The following is a 23192-nucleotide window of genomic DNA, read 5'->3' on the forward strand; positions in this document are numbered from 1 at the left end:
TGATACAGACGACTGCAATGATAAATAAAGCTAAATGTAAGCTACATAACTTAACATATCTGTTCAAAACTAATAAAAATTTGAAAAAAATTAAATAGATAAGTGGTTTTAAAAATAAATAAATGCAGGATATGGGCCCTTTAAAACACGTCAGTTTGCTTGTAACACTCTACATACAAGCAAGGAGAAACGCTTCAGCCCTAACGAACCACCTTGTGTATGGATTTATGCCTGCGCAGAGCACTTGGGTCGGCGAATGACTTCGGGCAGATACTGCAGGCATACGGTTTCACGCCTCTGTGGATGTTCTGGTGGAAATTCAAGGTCGCTTTGCGAGTGAAACTCTTCCCACACTGAGAGCACGTGTAGGGCCTCAGGGCAGCATGCGTTTTAATGTGTACTCTCAGTCTTTGCTCTGACAAAACTACTTTTCCACAAATATCACAAGCAAATGTACTTCCTGTCTGCCTCTCAGGGACAGAGGTAGTTACAGTTCCGTCAATCTGTATGAAGGAACACTGTAAATCTGGATCCTGTGGCAGGCAAGTTTCACGTCGAAGCTGTTCTTTTTCCGCCTCTCTGTCTTCCCCCTCTCCATTAGAATTAGTGCATGGTCCAGTTTGAGTGTTCTGGTTCTCCTGCTGTCCCTCTCTTTCTTCCTCATAGTCTGTAATGCTGCAGTCGTTCCAGTCAGGCTGTGAACTGTGGAACACTGATTCAGTCTTCTCCGATTCTGTCTTGAGGTCAGGCCTGAGGTCAGAAAGCTGAGCATTTCTGTCCGTGACTGGAACTCCATCACTGGACACATCTAGGGAGAGTAAAGGAAGAGAAAGCATGAAGAAAAGTAAAAATGACTTATGTGGCTGAACATAAACACACTGTTTAAACTTTTAGCTGGTTAACTAGCAGAGCACTTAATGCTTTAGCCTGTGAGTCGCTATGGTGTCCATCATGTTTGCTAAGTAGTTGCTATGGTGTACTAGGTGGTTGCTAAGCAGTTGCTAGGCAGTTGTTATGGTGTCCTACGTGGTTGCTAAGCAGTTGTTATGGTTTCATAGGTGGTTGTTAAGCAGTTGCTATGCAGTGATACGATGTCCTAGGTGGTTACTAAGCAGTTGCTAGGCGGTTGCTATGGTGTCCTAGGTGGTGGGTTAAGCAGTTGCTAGGCAGTTGCTATGGTGTCTTAGGTGGTTGCTAAGCAGTTGCTATGGTGTCTTAGGTGGTTGCTAAGCAGCTGCTATGGTGTCTTAGGTGGTTGCTAAGCAGTTGCTAGGCGGTTGCTATGGTGTCCTAGGTGGTTGCTAAGCAGTTGCTAGGCAATTGCTATGGTGTCCTAGGTAGTTACTAAGCAGTTGCTAGGCGGTTGCTATGGTGTCCTAGGTGGTTACTAAGCAGCTGCTATGCGGTTGCTACAGTGTCCTAGGTGGTTGCTAAGCAGTTGTTATGGTTTCCTACTTTCCACACTGTGCTGATATGGTGAGATTTCAATTGCCCAAGGACCAAAAAGAGTCCTTGGGCAAGATACCTAACACTACACTCCACTACCTCTGTATCACAGTTAAACTGTTAGTCACTCTGAATAAGAGTGTCTGCCAAATGCTTTAATCTAATGTAAATGTCGGCTTTCACCTGTTCATAATGAAAACATTTCTGCATGTAGAACACACTGGACACTTTCGGCTGCACTAAACTGTACTTTTCTGGACTGATTCACTGTTTATGTCCTGTTTTCTGTTGAGGGTGGGCGTCGTAGACCTTGGTGCTGAATGGGCGACACCAGCATGCCAGTTTAAAAACGTTCTAAGGAAGTGAAAGTAGTGAAGAATATATACTAAACAAGGGAGAAATGCAGGGTCAAATCTGTTGAAAGAAGGAGACGGGCTCTGAGAACCCCAACGTAAAATTATAACCCAACCCGAGCCCAACGTGAACAGCTGGGAATCAAATACAATCGTGGCCTGAGTGTAATGTTACACCTTAAGCTGATTCCAATATTGGCTGATTCCGTGCAGTCAAAAATAATATAATCCATGTTAACTTCTCACATAGTTTGTTCATGGGCCCTTACCATGCACCCTGCTCTCCACACTCTGAGTAACATACATCTCCGTCACCTCTTCTTTAACTCCCACCGATGCATCGCTCTGCTTCTGCAGCTGCACAAACAAACAAAGAAATGAGTCTCCAACCTAAGTTTTCCCAAATTATAAAGGTTAATCTATGACTTAAACACAGTGTAAAGCATGCACTATCTGTAACATATACACTGTTTATGAGGACTTTAAAGGGGAATTCCACCTATTTTTCTAAATTTCTGCATAAGTAATCGGATAAGATTCATAAAATCATCCTGCATAATGATTTAATTACGCAGAAATTTTGAAAAATCTGTGGAATTCCCCTTTAAGCATCATGCAAAAATCTTTTATGCACTTAACCCTACTAAAGCTCTATTATTCAGAGGTCACAACTAATTATAACAACTAAATATGAAGCTAATGTGTGATTAATGCAGACATAACAGAGTGTGGCTTATATACAGACCTTTTGAGACCCTGTTAGCAGGCTGATCTGCTCATAATACATCCTACCAAATACTGCTGCTCTGAAAACTCATTTTGAGCATGATTAAACAAATAATTATATAATGAACTGTTTCTCTACTATACTGTATACTCTATACTGGCCCAAACCCACAATGCAAGTGTGAGAGGATTAGCTGCTAACTCAAATTGTTGAAACTGTCAGGTGTGCCAGCTGGTGACATTACCTGCTGACCACTATTGACCGCTCCAGCATCAGTCCCCACATTAAAGGCCTTTGGCCTACGATCTGAAAAACAAAAAAGTTGCAAGGTTAAAGAGGAATTCCAACCATTTTTCAAAATTTTTAAATAATAAGGATAATGTTAAAATCCAAGCAAAGTCATTCAAAGTGATTTGATGTGAAAAGCTCTGTTCTAGAGAACCTTACACAGTGGTGGTGATAGGAACCAGACGTCTGAAGAGATTAATGCCTTGAAAAGCTCCCTCACAGAAGGAAACTTTGCTTTAGGTTAATTTAGAGATGGGTTTTAGGCCTACAATGTATTTTTAAAAATGAATTCATGGCAGATACATACAGGGTGTTTAAAGGAAAATAAATCAGCACCCAAAGAAAACTTTTGTTTTAGAGAAACTTTGCGAGTCAGAATTGTTCACAGTGGTGCTGACAGGAATCAAACATATGAAGCATCTGATACCTTTAACAGCAACAGTACTGAGAAGGTTTAAAACATATTTTTAAGAGTCCTTTCCCTGGTGTAGACTCAGCGACCCCTGGTTCCTATCAACACCACAGTAAAGACATCCAAGTTGTTCTACTATGAACCATTTCACTCCTGCATTAACTGCGGGGAACTTTGTAAAAACGGTGGAATTGTCCTTTAATAAGTTCTTCTTTCTCCTGGGATTCATTTCTAACATTGCAACATGAAATAGTGTGAGTACTTGTGTGGGCCACTATACTGTAATCTACAGTTATGCATTCTGTGCATACTTAGAAAAGGATGCTTCTTTAGCAAAGACAATGGTTCTATTTAGAATCATGAGTTCTACACAGAACCATCTGCATGCTTAAATTGTTCTTTGCATGGTAAAGTGGTTCCTCAAGGTGATGGAAAACATGTTGTATAGTTTTGGTTCCTTATAGCACCAAAATGGATTTTACTATCATTGCGATGTCAAGCTTGCAGCAATAGAAGAACCCTTTTCGGTGTTATAGAACCATTTTTTAAAAGGTTCTTTATAGAACCATGTACAACACAATCTCCATCAATCTGAAGTACCATTTCAACATGCAAAGAACCATTTAAGCATGAAATGGTTCTATACAGAACTCAAATAGATCCAGTCCCTTTACTAAAGAACTCTTGAAGAAAGTTTTTAAGGGTGTGGCTAAAACAGGCCAAAAGCAGAGTGTGGCCACTGTGGGTCCAGTTTGTGGACGATGAAATGTTTTGACTGACTAAAGAGGAAACAGACCTCAGAGGCACTGTGGACCTCAGAGGCATTTCTCTCTTATTCCCACCCTTTTATACCGCAAAAGCTCAGGAAGATAATCATAAACCACAACTTATGGAGCCCAATGGAGTCCCGCTAGTGACATCCAATATAAGTAAAACTAATGCATTGCCATGCCTTATTAGCACGTGGCAACGAGATCCTAACGCGTGGCCATGACATAGTAAGGCATGGGAATGTGATCATGCCTTACTAAGTCGTGGCCATGCATTAGGATCTCGTTCCCATGGCTTACTAAGTTGTGGCCATGACTTAATTATGTTGTTCCGGTGCCTTACTAAGTCATGGCCATGCATTATTTTTATTTATACAGGATGTCACCAGTGGGGCTCCGTAACAAGTAGACATCCCATGTAAATCAAAATAATGCCTGGCCACACCATATTAATGCGTGGGAACGAGATCCTAATGTGTGGCCATGACATAGTAAAGCATGGGAACGAGAAGATGAAGTCATGGCCACGACTTAGTAAGGCTTTGGAATGAGATCCTACCGCGTGGTCATGACTTAGTAAGGCTGGGAACAAGATCATGCCTTATTAAGCTGTGGTCAAGGCTTAATTATCTCATTCCCACACTTTACTACGTGGCAATGCATTAAGATGTCGTTTCCATGCCTTACTAAATTGCGACTTAATTATTTAGTTCCCATGTGTTAATACAAAGTATGGTGTGGGAACGTGAGAATCAAGTTGTGGCCATGATTCAGTACGGCTTGGGAACAAGATAATTAAGTCGTGGCCACGACTCAGCAAGGCATAGTGACGAGATCCTAATGTGTGGCCACTACTTAGCAAGGCATGGAATGAGATGATTAAGCCTTGACCACAGCTTAATAAGGCATGATCTCGTTCCATTGCCTTACTAAGTCGTGGTTACGACTTAATTACCTCGTTCCCACGACATACCTTTATTTATACGGGATGTCACCAGCAGGGCTCCGCACACAAGTATTACAATAATATAATTTGTTGTAGATTATGTTGAAGTTTTGGAGAAGCAAAACCAAGAAGGCAAACCGAGGAGAGGTCACTGAACAGCTGCTGAGTGCGGTACTGACTCCTGCACCACTGACCGTGCGCTTTTCTACTGCCATCCTCCGCGGCTCTGCTGTTTCTCTCCTGAGTTTTCAGCGGAGCCGCTTCTCTGTCAGGTGAAACGCTCCGCTCTGCAGTAAAACTCCGCAGCTGCCGCCTCAGCTCCTCGTTTTCAGATGTACTTCTCTCTATTTCCCTCTGTAAAGATGTGAAGACGCTGTCAGCCAGAGCGCAAATGTCCACAGCCGCTGTTTTAAGCAGCACGTCCAGAATAGCCGTCAGCTGGACCTGAAAATACGAATCTGCCATCCTCGCTAAGACAGCCGGGCTGCCCACGTCAGTCCGCCGCTGATCCACGTCCACTCCGCCGCTGATCCACGTCCACTCCGCCGCTGATCCACTTCAGTCCGCTTTGTTTTTCCTCTTTGAAAAATGATGCTGCATGTCGCCACCAGCTGGCGTGAACGGAAGATCTTGGGACCATTGCAGACGGATCTACAAATTAAAGGCCCAGTAAGGTTAGATGTATTTGGGATTAGTTTAAAAATAAGAATATAATTAAATGGGTATTCTGAATATCTACGGTTATAAAGTATCAATACAGTGTCCGTACAAAAAAAATCTTGATTTTATATAGATAGTACAATTGCCCCGGTGAGGCTTTTGAGGGGTTATCATTAGTTATTTCCCAAGACACACAATTACAATTTGTTGGTCATACTCAATGTTGTTTCCCATTGCAATGTTAAGGCCAACCACCTGAAGGATCCTGCTTGCTATGCAATGCGATTTTATATTTTTTTGAGTAATTCTATTCCTTCAATATTTTACCCCACCCCCCTCTACAATTTAATAACCATATACCTCAATACTACTACTACTACTAATAATAATAATTCAGACAATTCTTATAGATTATATAGACAGGTATATTCCAAATAATTCACACACACACAAACACATATAATATATACAAATAGTATGTAATTTGTATAAATACAAAAAAAATATATTTATATAATTTACAAATAAATATCCATTATATACATATACATATATAACATATTTGTATTAAATACGATGACCATGTAGAAACAGAAGGATAATCCAAAATTCTCCTTTGTCTTCGGAGGGGCATGCTTTGGATACTACAAGTACAAGCTTGCTATTTTAATTCTTTACAAATAATTTTAATTGATAACTTACCTAATGTGCAAGTTTGCATGTTTTTTTATTGTTATATTGTTATATTTTTTATTTTTTTATTATGTATTAGATAATTACGTTTGTACAAAAGCAGTACAAAGCAGAACAGATATAGTTAAGTCAGATAGCAAACTGCATAAACAAAAGATGTGGTAACAAATGTAAACAACAAAGTCTAAACAAAATAAAAGAAAGAAAGAAGGAAAAAATGTTTTTATTTAATTTGTTTTTACAAAAACAAATTAAATAAGGTGCATATATTCATTGTTTTGACAGCTTTTATGTTTGTTTGCGTGTCTCGTCTCCTTTTTACAAAAATTGGTCGAGCTTTTATTTTGGGATATACAGCCAAAGGCGGCCGGAAGTCAGCCCCGCGACTGGGGATGGTTTCACATTGCACAGAATTTAATGTTTGCTGTCCGGCTCTGTGAGGAGCTTTTATTTTTCGCTACCAGACGTTAACACGCCGGACAGAGGTTCGGTTTTCAGCATCATGGACATCCCCACACCCCCAGAAGGTGAGAGCCGAGCGTAGATGGAGTGAGCTAAGCTAACAGCTAACCCATTCTGAATAGCTCCTGCGTGTTAGCCGCTTAGCAGCTGCAGACGAGAGCGCGTTTGTGTGGCGTTACTTTAAATACAAAAACAGGCCACACGAGGCGAATATTATAGAAATTATATGTTTAATAACGCTTCGGTGATGTTTTCTGTTCAACTAATACTGGTGGAATATTAGCTCAGTGTGACAGTGAGCTGACTAACTGCTCAGCTGTCTCAGAGCTGAAGTTGTTGTCTTTTCTCTTTCAGTCATGAATTTCTCTCTTCAAAAGTTCGTTATTAAACCACAGATTTGACCCATAAATTGTGCCACATCTCTCATAAAGTTATTAGCATGCAAACAGCTCCTCTTGCTCGGTGTTGTATTGGTGGGCGTCACTGAAATAGCAACGGTGGTCTCTGTTTCTGCACAATGTGCTGCATAATAGTTATAACTAATTGTCAGAGGTGGGCAGAGCAGCCTAAACACATAACTAATAAAGCAGAAGTCTTGCTACTTTGGTGAAATAGTGGATCTAGTAAGAAAGAAAAGTTCCTTTTCGAAAAATGATGTAAAGGGGAGCTCCACCGATTTATCAAATTTTGTGTATAATTCAGTCGTTGAGATGTAAACATTCAGAGTGGTTTGATGTGCAGTGATTCATTGTAGAGAAACCTGCCAGCTTGGATTTCTTTACAGTGGTGTTGATGGGAAACCAGGGGCCACAATGTGTACAGCACAAAAATTGGTATTTAATTTACTATCCAGAACCTCCAGTGAACCTACATGTGTCTTCTGATTTTTTATGTGAAATGTTGATGATGGTAAAATAATGTTTGACAAAATAAAATTTGGACACCCTTCATGTACCCCTCCACCATGAATCGAGTAAAATATGTTTTAGGCCAGAATGTTATAACAAAACTACTATAACCTAAAATAAACTGTTCACTATATATAGAATACAACACATCACTGCTTACTCTAACAGTACGGAACATATTGTGTATATATATTGTATTTATAGTATTATGAGTGTATATATGATTCATAGTTATATTTATAAGTTTGTGTATACTGTTCATATAGTTATATATTTCATAGACCTGTCATATTTATGCCTGTTATTGCACTATTGCTACTATTTGCGCTTCTGGAAGAGGCTAACTGCATCTCATTGCCTTGTACTTGTACAATGCAATGACAAAGTTGAATCTATCTATCTGTCTATCTATGTATCTATCTATCTAAAGTCTCAGACATCATGCAGGGAATTCATAACCATTTCATGTAGTAACTTTCTGTGAGGGAGCTTTTAGAGGTGGACGTCTGGTTCCTATCACCACCACTGTGAACAATTCTTACTCTGTAAGTTTCTCTAGAACTGAGCGTTTCACACCAAACCTCTCTGAATGACTTTGTTTTTTACATCTCAACCATTTAACTATGTAGAATTTTTGAAAAATTGATCAAGTTCCCCTTTGACACTGTGCAACTTATAGAATTGCAGTGGAACTTCTTAGTATATCCAGCATTTCTCTGCACAGTAACTGATGTTTGTTAGGCTCGGTTCTTCTCTCTCTGATGCACTTTTGTCTGAATAAAATGTAGATTCTTTGCTCACAAATATACTAGATAAGAAGTAAAAGCATTATCATGAATGTACATGTGTCGAGTACATGTAACTAAGTAAATGGAAGTGCCCAGTTCTGAGTCTAATATGTAGGTTTATTCAAAGTTGTCAGTTTAGCTGATAAACGCTTAAGGCCAGTTTCCCAGACAGGGTTTAAATCTAGGCGTAGTCCAGGTCTTAAAGGGGAATTCCATCGATTTTTCAAAATTGCTGCATTATTCAGTCATTAAGATGTTTACAGAGACATTCATAGTGGGCTGATGTCAATATTTAATCCTTCTAAAAGCTACGTCAGATAAAGTTATTACATGAAATGGTCAGAAATATGTTGCCTGATGCCCGAGACACTGTTTTACGGTAAGCTTTTGGCCTAAAATATACATATTTTTTAAAATCCATTCATGGTGAAGAGCTACATGCAAGGCATTTTAAGGCAAAATAGTCCCCAAAAACATACACTGTTTTACCATTACATATAAAAACTCACGTGTTGACTCATTGGTCTTTTAGGTAGCAAATAAAATGGTTATATATGTGTAGTAGACATCACAACCCCTGGTTCCCATCACCACCACTGGAGAGAAATCTGAGTTGGTAAATTTCTCTAAAACGAAGCATTTTACTTTAGTCCACTCTGAATGACTTTCAGTGATTGAATTATGCAGAAGTGTTTTTTTTTAAGCACTGGTCTTCCCATTAAAGCTGGTTCCTGCACATGGATTAAGCCTAGTCTTGGGCTAATTTGCAGTGTCAGTAATGTTTAGTTTTTTGTGTAGGTTTAGGCTTATTTGGGAATTCGCAAAACCAGCTCTAGGATATTTATTTTCCTGCAGTAAAACTGTTTTTGCCTAAAATTTAGTGGAGCTCATGTCTTTTAAGCCACGGTCCCATCAGCAGAGAGAGCTGCTTGGGTTCGTTTTACTTGTTTATGTGGGATTGGTTTCTGTATTCATCCAGACACGCAGCAGTGTGCACATTAAAATATTACATGGTGAAAATAACAAAAATGTAGAAATATCCAATGAATCATGGTGTTGCTGTCAGAACTGGTCTTGAATTTAGAATGGGACCAGTTTGTTAGACCGAGGTCTTGGCAGCTAACACAGTCGACCTAATTGAGTTCCACAGTGAAATTGCACTGAATTCAGACTGAGTCACGATCATTGAGAATAATTTCTTGCATGCTGTTTATTTTGATCTGCTGCTGATGAAGGACTTTCATGTTCACCGTAGTTTGAATCTTTTTTTTAGCTAATGCTTCTTGTCCTTTCAGACCAAGAGCTTCGCAATGTCATCGACAAACTGGCGCAGTTCGTGGCCCGCAATGGGCCCGAGTTCGAGAAGATGACCATGGAGAAACAGAAGGACAATCTGAAATTCTCCTTTCTCTTTGGAGGAGAATACTTTGGATACTACAAGTACAAGCTTGCTATCGAGCAGCAACAGCGTACGTACACTGAAGCTATTAGTGGATGTTTCCTGCAAGGTTTTTCTACAGTGAGCTGGTTTGTTGCTGCTTATGATGTCTGATTTTGTGTTGTTTGGTAGTTTTACTAATGTAACTTGTACTAATGTATATGGAAGGCCATTCACGGCAGGTAGAGGAGGAAAAAAACCTCTGTCTTTGTTTCTAGCAGCTGTATGTCATAATTATGACTCATCTCAAAATAATGACCTATTTTCTTTGTATAATGACTTACTGTGTTGAAACAGTGACTTAAATGTTTGAATTTTTGTTTTCATTAAATTAGTAAAATTGATAAAATAATGAATTATTTTCTCGTGACATCTACTGTATCACAATTATTAATTCTTTTATGTCTATGTCAAAATAAGGCCTTTTTCCTTTACATTTTGACTTATTATGTGACAATAATGGTTGAAATAGTCAATATGTTGAGGTACTAAGTCAAGATTTTGAGAATATAAGTAATTATTTTTTGAGATGTTGATTGAATGTTTTGAGGAAATAAGTCGTTTGGAGGTACTAAGTCAAGATTTTGAGAAAATAAGTAATTATTTTGAGATGCTAATTAAGTGTTTAGAGGAAAATGTCATTATTTTGAGATACTAAGCCAACATTTTGAGAAAATAAGTCATTATTTTACAATACTCATCAAATCTTTTGAGGAAATAAGTTCTTTTGAGGTACTAAGTTAAGATTTTGAGAAAATAAGTTTTTATTTTGCGATCCTAATTGAATGTTTTGAGGAAATAAGTCGTTTGGGGGTAATAAGTCAAATCTTTGAAGAAATAAGTCATTATTTTGAAATGCTAGGTCACGGTTTGAAGATACTAATTGAATATTTAGAGTCAATAATTGAAAATTTAATCAACATTTAATGAAGCAGAGAGAAAAACAGGCCTCCTGGTCGCAATGGGCTTCCATAAATGTAGCTTTATCAGTTAAAGTTTAACTTTTTTTGAAATAGTTGTCAAGGTGAGTGCCAACATGTTTTCCCCCAGTCGAGTGTCTAAGTACAGAAATATGCAACTATGCTTTGTGTGTGTCTAAGGCCTCCTTCTCTCCTCGTAGATCCTCCCACTCATGATGATGAATATAAAATGGAAGGTATTTACTAGATTGACGATCAGAAGCAATTGGTATTTACTGTATAAACTTCGCACCCTGCCTGGTGTCTTTGAGTATTTTTGCATCATCAGTGCTTATCGGCGCTTCCTCTTTACGTTTGTACTGAGCTTTGTCAGACATTTTTTGTTTTGTTTAAGGTTTTGGGAAGGGAACTTCCGCTGCCTGTGACAGAAGCAGCCTGTTCGGAAAATTCGTTCCCATCTAAACACAAAACTGGCTAAAACGTTTGACATATCTTGTTGGCTCAGAAAGGAGACATTTCATCTTAGTTTGTTCCTTGTTATTTGCTTGTTGTTCAGTTTGATTTGTTTTATTTTTTATTAGTTGTATGACTCCAGTACAGCCCCATGCGTTCCACAGCTGACTTTTCTTTTTTCTCCCCCGGAAGAGTTTGTTCTAGTTTTTCATGGGTATTTTTGCACACGGTGAAAAACAGGGCAAACAAACCAGCATGAGTGAACACCGATGCATGTCTGAGTGCTGTTAATATCCCGACTGAATGGCTTTGCTTTGAGAATGTCCATTCAACAAAGTCATTTTCCTTCTTACGGTTGTTCTTTCCAGTTTATGATTTTGGATGTTTCCCTTGGTTCTTTCATCAGAATGTGTATATTTATACTGATCCATAGCTTTATTGGCCTTTTAGCTGAAGGTGTTATGATTTCTTTTGTGACTGGATGGTTTATGCATATATGTATATACACCGATCAGGCGTAACGTTATGACCACCTCCTTGTTTCTACGCTCATTGTCCATTTTATCAGCTCCACTTACTATATAGGTGCACTTTGTAGTTCTACAGTTACAGACTGTAGTCCATCTGTTTCTCTGCATACTTTGTTAGCCCCCTTTTACCCTGTTCTTCAGTGGTCAGGACCCCCACGGACCCTCACAGAGCAGGTACTATTTGGGTGGTGGATCATTCTCAGCACTGCAGTAACACTGATGTGGTGGTGGTGTGTTAGTGTGTGTTGCGCTGGTCTGAGTGGATCAGACACAACAGTGCTGCTGGAGTTTTTAAACACCTCAGTGTCACTGCTGGACTGAGAATAGTCCACCAACCAAAAATACCCAGCCAACAGCGTCCTGTGGGCAGCGTCCTGTGTCCACTGATGAAGGACTAGAGGATGACCAACAGAAACTGTGCAGCAGCAGATGAGCTATCGTCTCTGACTTTACATCAACAAGGTGGACTGACGAGGTAGGAGTGTCTAATAGAGTGGACAGTGAATGGACATAGTGTTTCAAAACTCCAGCAGCACTGCTGTGTCTGATCCACTCGTACCAGCACAACACACACTAACACACCCCCACCACGTCAATGAGCGTAGAAACAAGGAGGTGATCATAATGTTGTGCCTGATCAGTGTATACATATACATATATACCATAGCACTAATTAGTAATCATATTTTGTATTGCAGTGCTTTGCAAACCTCCGGGTAAAGAGGTCAGTGATGTTCCTCCCCCGATGTCTATGCTGGCCCCTCCACCGATCCCTCCCACCACACCTTCAGTGGAGGAGCTCATTCAGCAGAGCCAGTGGAATCTCCAGCAGCAGGAGCAGCACCTGAATAGTCTCAGACAGGTAGCGATGGTCATGGGCACCACCTGTTCACGCTGAAGTTATAAGGAGTGTTTCAGCCCAGACAGCTTTTTGAATGAAGCACAATACAGAACAAATATTAGTCTGAAAAGCACAGCAACAGAACCAGCCTGTTTAATTCTAGGGGATAAAGAGAGGTTGTAATAAGTTAATGTAAAAATAAATTACTGTTGTTTTTGGTTAATAAAATCGTGCAACGTCAAAAGAGGGTCTCGGCAAGGGAAGGAATGCATAGGATATGGGTTCTTTAATTGTATCTTACATTATTCAGTGTTGTCTAAAGTTTCAAGTCTAAATTCTACAAAAAAGCTGGTCTTTTTGGCAAGAAAAAGGCAGAGAGGTTAATTTATAGATCAATAATAATCAAATTTAAATTGCAATACTGGATAGAAAAATCACATCTAGGTATTTTCCGCAAATCGTCTAGAACTATGCGCATCTGATACTGTGATTGGTCAAGAAGCTCACATCACACAGTAAAAATATTGTGGAAAAAAACTGATCTCATTTAAATATTGATATTCTCTTTGTCAGTATTGCAAAGACCAATATTGTGATGAACAATGAAAATACGGTTTCTTTTGTTATTTTTGTGTAATTGTGAATTATTGTATAGCCCTAGTTTGAGCATGTGGTGAAGTATATAGTTCTGATTAGGATGCTTAACATGTTTTATGCAAAGATTTCCGTGTTTCTAACAGGGATGATTTTCTTTGTGTCCTCCAGGAGCAGGTGACCGCAGCCATCGCGCTGGCTATGGAGCAGCAGACCCAGAAACTGCTAGTGGAAACACAGCTGGACATGACTGAGTTCGATGGCCTTCTGCAGCCAATTATCGACACCTGCACCAAGGATGCCATTTCGGTATGTGGCAAAAGAGCTTCAGTGATGTTCAGTGAGTGGGAAAGGAACTTGTTTGCAGGATAGAGTTTAATTTGAGTGATTTGCTTTTATTATTGTCCCAGGCTGGAAAGAACTGGATGTTCAACAACGCTAAAACCCCGCAGCACTGCGAGCTGATGACCTCACATCTGCGCAACCGCATCACAGCAGAGACAGCACACTTCGAGCTCCGCCTACACCTCATCTATCTCATGAATGATGTCCTGCACCACTGGTACTGAAAATAATAAAACGTATTACATTATAGAAAGAAAAGCAAATAACATTTTGGCCACCAAAACATTTGAGCTGGAAATGGCCACAAATGAGGCTTGGTTTTTGGCCAAAAGAGGAAAAATGCACTAGATGCCTCACTCTTCTAATTTTCATATCCTGTCAGCCAAGCCACAGGGAGATTCACTCGAAAGAGGCCCCGAATATTCTGTTGTAACTCTTGTTAGGATGAAGCAATCTGAACCAAAGAAATACGCTACATACCTTGACGTATGTGTAATCGATTGTATTACATGCAATCCTGGAAGTGATCTCCGTTTTCTGACAAACACATTTCGACGCAGTGCTCCATGCTCCTGAACGTATTGGCAAGTATATTGGGAGGAATAGCAGCAATTTCACGTTGGATGTTTTCCTTCAAATCTTCCACAGCGCGAGGCGTGTTCTGAAAGACTTTTCCTTTGAGCAAACCCCAAAAGAAGAAGTCTGGTAGCGTCCGATCTGGCGACCGCGGTGGCCAAAGCCCCTTTGAAATTACCCTGTTGCCGAAGAAGGAATCAATTTCTGCCATGCTCCTTGCAAACTGTATACTGAACAACATCCTGATGAGAAGTCGAGTGACTGAGTGAAGGGGTACGGGGGTCTGCACCCGGACGTTGCAAACAGGTTAAACGTTGCGACGGCTGTGTAGTGCCTACCTCATCGCTCTGATGCAGGGGCATCCCGGCTTGTTCGAAGCTCCATATACTGAGGAGCACATTGTTTCGTTCAGATTGCTTCGTCCTAGAGAGAGTTATTGCAGAATATTCGGGGCCTCTTTCGAGTGAATCTCCCTGTATAATTTTTGTCAGAATTATGCCTCATTTAGAAAACCCACAGTTATTGTTTTTATCCTGTAGCCCTCTACTGTGAACTTTTACTGTGTTTTCTGAGAGGTCAGTAGTATTGAATTCACTTGAGATCTTCTGTTTTTGTAGCCAGAGGAAGAACCAGAGGGATTTGCTGGCCGCTCTGCAGAAGGTAGTGGTGCCAATCTATTGCACCAGCTTTTTGGCTGTGGAAGAAGACAAGCAGCAGAAAATTACACGGGTACCTTTTTTTTAAAATGTCCCCAAAACTACAGACACATTACCACATGAGAAGAAAAAAATATACATGTTTCAATGACACTAATTAATTCACATATCTTTATAGGGGTGTTAAGACACATCTGAAGGTGGTCATATAACTTTTGAATTTTATAATTTTGTAACATATAATTTTTGAATTTTCCATTTTAATAATGTTTTGCAATTATATAATGTCAATCCTGTATCATAGATCTTTCCGTATTCCGCATTCGTAGTTCCTTCAGCCACATTTGTGCATATTTAATAACTCTGTATCTTACCAAAATAATTGAATCATAAAATCTGAGGTTTCTTGATGCATTCAAGGTTTTTCATTAAGAAGTGTATTCAAATCAACCCGAGATTTACACTTCAACATTGTTGAAGAACAGAATGCATGTTGACATTGTTCACCTTTGACATTGTTGAGCCTTTTTCACCCATTTTAACACTTGTTTTTGTTTCCAGTTGCTCCAGCTGTGGGAGAAGAATGGCTACTTTGATGATGTCACCATTCAGCAACTCCAGAGTCCTGCTCTTGGCCTGGGACAGTATCAGGTACAGTTATCTATAAGAATTCTTACTATTGTCCCAGCTTATTTCATCCTGTCATAATGGGGTCACTTTGGCAATAAGACAGTCACAACAGTGCTAGTATGTGTTTGCAATAACATTTGTTAATATTCATATTTTTTGTGGCTTTAAAATAGTAATAATGGCTGTTAGTATCATTATTAATTTCTATTCCTGCAATTAGTAGACTTAACAGCACTCAGGGGGAAGTAAAATCTTTTAATAGCAGCGAAGTGTGACCTAGCAACCTGTACTTTTTTATTCATGAGTATTAATATATTTGTACGTTTGTGCGTTCGTGTATTTTTGTACAGTTGTCTGTTTTATTGTATAAGGTGTGCCGAACTGTTGAAGGCCACAGGAAAGTTCCTGTTTTTAACTAAAGTTGTGTCTCTGGACTGTTTAGGCATCTCTGATCACAGAATATGCCGGGGTGGTGCAGCCTGTGCAGCTGGCCTTCCAGCAGCAGATCCAGGCACTGAAGACGCAGCACGAGGAGTTTGTGTCCAACCTGAAGCAGCAGCAGAGCGTCGCTGCAGCAGCCGCAGCGGCCGCCGTCGGCCAGTTAGCTCCGCCAGAGGCCGAAGTTAAAGTGACCCAGCCGCCGCTGACTTCTCAGTCTGGTGAGTAGAACCTGTTACAGCATAAGTGGAGCCTCAGAGGAACACAGCAGCTATGAAGATTTGCAGGGTCTGCATAACTTCTGTCGCTATGCTACCCACTGTCTGCACGTTTAAGCTGATTTGTAAAAGAAAACCTGCTTTATGCATAAATATGAATGGAGATTATGTTTACTAAATCACTTCTTTGGCTTATAATGTTTTTGCATGCTTGTTAGTTTTTAATTTGATTTGCATTGCAGCGTTTTTTACCAGAATGTGACTTACAATGTGTGTCTCGATATGTTCTCAGCAGAGGTGAAGCCTCCGATGGCTGGCCCTCCTCCAGGTGATTATGAAGGTGCTCAGACGAGGCCACCGGACTCTAATCCTTCTAATCCTGACATTCAGTCCACCAAGCCCGGCTGGTTCGACCCTCAGCACAGCATGCCACCCTGGAACCCACAGCAACCAGTGAGTGTCATTTTCAATTACAGTCTAATGTCCTAGCAGTAACAAACAACACATTCAAGGAAAAGATGCAGCGGTCATGTACTGAGACCTGCATAAAATGCAGTTTTCTTTTCAAAGAATAGAACTGACAAGTTCAGTTTTGTCAAAACTTTTCAAAAGTTCATAACTTTTAACAAAAAGTTTCCCTGAAACTGAGACATTTTTAATAAATCAGTCCAAGGTTAAATAAGACAAAGTCTGCATTTAGCAGGCAGTATAAAGTGATTATCTGCATGATATGTGTGCATGTATGTTGTTTTATTGAGTTGAAATGGATATAAAGAAACTGTTAAGCCATATTCAAAATATATATATATGTGTGTGTGTGTGTGTGTGTGTGTTCTGGAAAATATTGAGTTCATATGTGTCTAACACCTAATTTTTTTTGTATTATTTTTAATAAAGTAAAAGTACCCTTTTTATAATAATAATAGTTTAATACTTTGCTATATTTATATAGCACATCATATTTATATAGCACATACACCAGTAATTTAAAAAAGTCTAATACATCAGTATAAAAAAGGCATACCCTTTTCAATCATTTTTAGTTTGTGCTTCAATTGTTAGTTTCCACATGCACCCCTAACCCCACTGTTTCTCCCTCAGCCACCATTCGATCCCACTCAAGCACCCCCTCCTTGCCCACCCTGGAACAGTCACGAGGGGATGTGGAATGAGCAGAGGGATCCCAGCTGGAGCGGTCCCCGAGAGGGAGGTCCAGGTGGCCCAGGGGGTCCAGGTGGCCCAGGAGGCCCAGGAGGACCCGGAGGCCCTCCTGGAGGTCCCGGCGGACCCGGTGGTCCCTGGGGCGGACAGAACGAACCCCCACCCTCCTGGAGCGGGCAGTTCGACCAACCACCCTGGAGCAATCAGCCAGATCAGCCCCCGTGGAGCCAGAGGGAGCCTCCTTTCCGCATGCAGCGGCCGCCGCACTTCCGAGGACCCTTCCCACCCCACCAGCAGCCGCCCCCCTTCAACCAGCCCCCACCACCCCACAACTTCAACCGCTTCCCGCCACGCTTCATGCAGGATGACTTCCCACCGCGGCACCACTTTGAGCGCCCACCGTACCCACCGCATCGCTTCGATTACCCACAGGGAGACTTTCCTGGAGGTGAGGATGTGATTTACTAAATCAGAATCAGGCTTTGTTGGTGCACATATAAGGAATTAGTTTTCGGTTACACAGTAGCTCATACTTATTTGTTCAGTTTCATTAGCCACGTTTACATGCAGCCTAATAATCCATTAATAATCTGACTAATAGCTCAATCAGAATACAATACGTCCATGTATACACCTCAATCGGAATAGACTAGTCCGATTGAGGACATTCGGAATACAGTTTCTATCCGATTGATCGAGGTGGGTAATCCTGTAAATAATCCGTTAAATAGAAGAATAATATCCGTGTAAACGCCTGTATCTGATTACATTCCCAGTCGGAAAGTTTAAGTACGTTCTGATCATGTTCGTCGCGTCATAGTGAAAGTTTATACCGTTCAACATGGCGGAGCAGAAACTGGTCTGCAGAGGAGACGAAGGCAGTACTACAGAAAATGCATGCAGACTAAATTAGAAACATACAATACAGTGGTGTGATGTCTGCTCTTACTGAGAGAGAGCTTTGTGGAATCAGTTCTGTTCAAATGCATAATTTTCTTTCCTCTGAAGTGTCTGAAGCCTGATAATTGTTGTATGTCCCTCTCTTAGAAATGGGCCCACCCCACCACCATCCAAACCAGAGAATTCCTCCACCAGGAATAGCTGAACATCCTCCATGGGGTAGCAACCAGCACCCTGACTTTGGACCCCAACCCCACGGCTTTAACGGTCAGTCCCCTCATATGAGGCGCCAGACCCCATCTCATGTGACCCAGGATGACCCCAGTCTGGTCCCCAACGTCCCATACTTCGACCTGCCAGCAGGCCTCATGGCTCCTCTGGTTAAAGTAAGTTTTTAGACTTCCTAGTCTGAAAAAAAAGTCTTCACTAAAGCTAAACGTGGTCAAATCAGTAATAACTTCAGTAAACTTAGATAAGGGAGGTTTTTCATCCAGTTGTGCAGTTTGGGCACCAAATGTTCTGAATGAATGTTGGTAGGGGTGGAAACCTCTGACCTCAGAGTGATTTCATTTGTTTTTCATTCTTTAGGAATGGAAATATGTCTTTTTTCACATTTTTTTACTCTTCGTTTACATTTGCATTTAACCTGTCATGTTCTTTGCTTTTTATTTAGCTGGAAGATCATGACTACAAACCTCTAGACCCCAAAGACATCCGACTGCCTCCCCCCATGCCCCCCAGTGATCGTCTACTGGCCGCTGTGGAGGCTTTCTACAGTCCTCCTTCACATGACCGACCCAGAAACAGGTCACCTTCACACATACTCATGCACATATTTTCACGCAGTGGAGTTTTGTTGCTCCATATGGTTAAACCCTGCTCTTAACAATGGCTGAATCTCAAATGGCTCCCTACGTAGTGCACTATGAAGATATTAAAATATGGGCTCTTGCACTTAAACAGTGCACAATATGTCTAACAAATAGCCATTTTGGGTTCAGACGTGTGTCTACAATTCAATACTGGACAAATGGTGCACTATTGGGTTGTAGAAGCTAGAGTTTTATAACTTACATAGTGCATTGTATAAGGAGTAGGGAGCCATTTGAGACTCTGCAAGTTTTAACATTAATGTAATTAATGGGGCAGTCATGAGCTGGAGGTTGGGGAACCAGCCCTGTGACCGGAAGGTCGCCGGTTCGATCCCCTGAGCCGACAGTACGTGACTGAAGTGCCCTTGAGCAAGGCACCTAGACCCCAACTGCTCCCCGGGCACTGCGGATAGAGCTGCCCACCACTCCGGTGTGCTGACTGCCCCCTAGTGTGTGTGTGTACTCACTAGTGTGTTTGTGGTGTTTCACTGCATGGATGGGTTAAAATGCAGAGGTGAAATTTCCCTGTTGTGGGACTAATAAGGGTCACTTAATTGGTCTTCTAACCAAGGTTTTAAGGAGCTTCTAAACCAGACGAGAAGCACACCATATCAAAAGATGGAGCATTTGTGTAAAAAAAAAAGATTGCATTTAATCTGCATCTTAAACTGTCATTAAATGATCTTTGTGTCAGGATTTTTATGTATTTATGACCAGCTTTTTATGTTCAGCTCTGACACAATTTGTCAAACAAATTGTCAGATATTCCTTATCGCAAGACTTGCAGCTTGAAAGTGCAATTTATTGATTTTCAGTGAGGGCTGGGAACAGAACGGCCTGTACGAGTTCTTCAGAGCCAAAATGAGGGCAAGGAGGAGAAAGGAGGAAGAGAAACGCAACAGGTGGGTGTGTACGGTGCTTGCTGTGCAGAGTACTTTGACTTGGGTCACTGATTTTTCTTTAAGGCTTCTTTTTGTGTGCTTTTATCAGAGCAGGAGAAAAAAGCTTTGGAGGATTTAAAAAGCTAGATTCATATTTAAACATGCCAAACGTCCTGTAGGAGTCAGAATAGAGAATAGTGAAGATCAGTAATGTTGATTTGTTAATATTTGTTTCTTTATTTCGTTTCTTATTGTTACTTTATATTGTAACCAACCTTTCTCAACTCATAATTCTTTATTAGTCTTTGAAATGGAGACATTCCACCTTTTTTCAGGCACCATTTTTTTTCACCACTGCAATTAAGTTTTTTTTTGTTTGTTTTTGTTTTTTTTTTTAGAAAACCTTGTTCTTTTTTTTACATAATTTAAAAAGGTCAGCTTTACATTATGCATTTTTTCATGATGAATGGACCAATAGAAATAATTAAAAATTATTTTTGGGGGAAAAAAAAAACGTACATTAAATTACATTAGTAAAGTTAAGTGTGTTTTCCTTCTCCTGAAGTTACTTTCTTGGAAATAGGAGGTTTTGTTCCAGCAATGACAGCTTAAAAGCTGAATATTAAACATGTTTTACTTGTGTATCTGATTCATCACAGCACACGAGGAAGTCGCTCTCGAAGCCGTTCCCGCAGCCGCGGCAGGTCATCGTCCCGTTCCAGCTCCAGATCCTCCAAATCCTCACGTTCCAGGTCGTCCAGGTCACGATCTCGGTCCCGCTCCTACTCCAGATCTCACTCCAGGTACCATTGCACCACTCCCATTTGCACTAATGCTAGACTGGTTTCCATTAAGAAACATTTCTAATTTCAGGGATGTACATTAATATTTGTCCTGTTACAACACAGTTATATTGTGTTTTGGGCAGATAATTGATTAAAATACCCTTTTACCACTAACAGTATCGACTCTACAGAAGGATTATACTAATATTTGTTCTGAACAGACAAAACTGTGATGAATCACAGCCCAGTAAATCAGAATCAGAATATCTTCAGCGATGTAAGTTTGGACTGGATTTTTTACTTTTTTTTTTTTTTTCCCCATTCCTGCTTTCAGGAGCAGGAGCCACTCCAGATCAAGGTCCAGAAGCCGCTCCCGCTCCAGATCACGCTCTAGGTCACGTTCACCTGACCGGAGGCGACATGCTGCAAAGTCCAGCAGTCCCACACCACCGTAAGTTTGCACCGTGTTCACCTACTTACATACGCAGCCAAGTTTAAGAGACGTGCTAAAGGTTATAAGTTCTGTTTGTCTGCAGCTCCACTTCTGGACTGGGGTCAGGGCCCTCAGCTCTGCCTGCTGAAATGAGGTTGGGAGAAGAAAACAAGGGCCATCAGATGCTGATGAAGATGGGTAAGTGATTCAGCAAATTGTGTGTGCATTGGATCTCTAGCTTTCTATGAACAGGATAGAGCGGAGGTCACTAATAGGCGGACCGCAGTCCGAGTCCGGACCCGGACGCTGTCCTATGTGGACCTGGACCTATAACCGATAAACTATGGATAATCGCATGACCAGTCGCATGTGTTGTGAATGTCACACGTGGCACTACTCAGCCAATAAGATCTGTGCATTACATTGAGCACTGAGACTCCAGTGAGAAGCGCACACAGGGGAGGGACGAGGCGAGCGTGCTCTTAAAAAGAGAAAACTGACAATAAATGTTGTTGAAATATGACTGAATTGTACTTTATTTGATTTGACATTCAGTTGTTGACTGTACAAGATGTTGATATAATTACTAGGCTACTTCAGTAAACAGTATATGGCCCTGAATCATAATGCAAGTTAGACATTATGATGTTCTGGATCTTTGCTTGAGGAAATTTTCTTTAACTGGACCTTATTGAACTGTAATTAAATACCTATAGGATAGAGAATGTACAATTGTATGCAAAAGTTTGCGCACCCCTGGTCAAATTTAAAACACTGTTAATGTTTCTAGCCCCTTTTCCTCTGTTACAGCACTTTTTAAAATCCTAATCTTTTAATTTTTTGTACATTTTTAATTTGATGTTTTAACCATCCTAATTTAATTTCTAACTTGATTTTTAATTATTTTTTTTATATCTGTTGTTTTGATCATGCTTTTAATTTCTATTCTCGTTTACCTTTTTTAAACAACTGTTTTTTCTCATTTGTAAAGCACTTTGAATGACAGCAGTGTATGAAAGGCGCTATATAAATAAACTTGCCTTGTCTATGTTCACATTACGAAATCACGTCTGGCCCTGCGAGACTAATGACTGATTAGATGGCTCTTTTGCATGCTGAAGCGTTTTGCAGTAGCTGTATTGCAAAGGCCAACATTGTGATACGATTAACAAACTATACATTGTGCAGCCCTCTGTCTGTGTGGCTCTGTGATCTCTGTATGACCTGTATGTTGAGTGCAGAATGGAGTTTGTGCTTTTCCGTGAACTGTAGTTAACTGTGTGCAGGATGGAGCGGCTCTGGAGGACTCGGTGCGAAAGAGCAGGGCATTCAGGATCCCATCAAGGGGGGTGATGTGCGAGACAAGTGGGACCAGTACAAGGGTGTGGGAGTATCACTGGATGACCCATATGTGAACTACCGGAGAAACAAAAGCTACAATTTTGTCGCACGGATGAAAGCCAGAGAGAAAGGTAGCGTTCCCACTCAGCTTCTCACAGTGGTGGATACGCAGTTAACCATTAAGTATTAGAGTAATAAGGGCATTCACTATAAAATAATGCTTATTATCAATAGGAAGAAATCAAGTTACATCATGGTCCACTGACACTTTTAGATCAGTTCTTACTCCATTGTCTATTCTGTAATATCAGACTATGATTTATTATTGAAAAAACTCTGCTTAATCAGTGCTTGTAAATGTTCACTCACTAGAAACATTAATGCAAGCAACTTTCATTCAGAATTCATCTCACCTATTTGTCTCCTTTGTTTCCAGTGAGCCGGGATCCACAGGAGGCCCCAACTACAGAGTGATTCTTCCTAACATTGTTTTTTTTTTTAGACCTGAAAAGCCCCTGCATAGATGTCTTTCACTTTCTGTTCTGAAAATGGTTATTCTGTTTGGTTTCTTTAATTGTAATAAATCAAAATGTCAAGTCATGTTGTAGTTTGAACATGAAAAGTCCTTGCAGTCAGTTAAATTTAGCCTAGATTTAATACTCAGCACAAGGAAATAAAGGCATTTTAAACATGTAATGATGCTGTTTGTCTGTATAGAACTGTTAAA

The 23192-nt window shown here is 40.4% G+C and overlaps 2 protein-coding genes across 3 annotated transcripts; one reads left to right on the forward strand and one right to left on the reverse strand.

Annotated features, from left to right (window-relative positions):
• Positions 1-200: 200 nt before the first annotated feature.
• LOC118819261 (zinc finger protein 205-like) lies at positions 201-5504 on the reverse strand. Its single transcript, XM_036586971.1, has 4 exons — positions 5137-5504; positions 2771-2832; positions 2069-2156; positions 201-808 (listed from the first exon to the last, which is right to left on the reverse strand). Exons 1-4 carry the CDS (start codon positions 5405-5407, stop codon positions 201-203), a joined length of 1029 nt encoding a protein of 342 aa, XP_036442864.1. The 5' UTR covers positions 5408-5504.
• Positions 5505-6647: 1143 nt separating this feature from the next.
• Positions 6648-23161, forward strand: LOC118819053 (calcium homeostasis endoplasmic reticulum protein). 2 transcript variants are annotated; one of them, XM_036586665.1, is made up of 18 exons: positions 6648-6822; positions 9749-9922; positions 12493-12656; positions 13401-13538; positions 13640-13791; positions 14768-14879; positions 15368-15457; positions 15879-16095; positions 16385-16545; positions 17194-17701; positions 18301-18539; positions 18827-18960; positions 19841-19927; positions 20566-20709; positions 21026-21142; positions 21228-21322; positions 22411-22596; positions 22902-23161. In XM_036586665.1, exons 1-18 carry the CDS (start codon positions 6798-6800, stop codon positions 22937-22939), a joined length of 2781 nt encoding a protein of 926 aa, XP_036442558.1. In that variant the 5' UTR covers positions 6648-6797; the 3' UTR covers positions 22940-23161. The 2 variants fall into 2 exon arrangements, with proteins under 2 accessions (XP_036442558.1, XP_036442559.1); XM_036586666.1 differs by having other exon boundaries at positions 16388-16545.
• The last annotated feature ends 31 nt before the right edge of the window (positions 23162-23192 follow it).

Source organism: Colossoma macropomum, unplaced genomic scaffold, assembly GCF_904425465.1.
Source record: "Colossoma macropomum unplaced genomic scaffold, Colossoma_macropomum, whole genome shotgun sequence".
Lineage (NCBI taxonomy): Eukaryota > Metazoa > Chordata > Actinopteri > Characiformes > Serrasalmidae > Colossoma > Colossoma macropomum.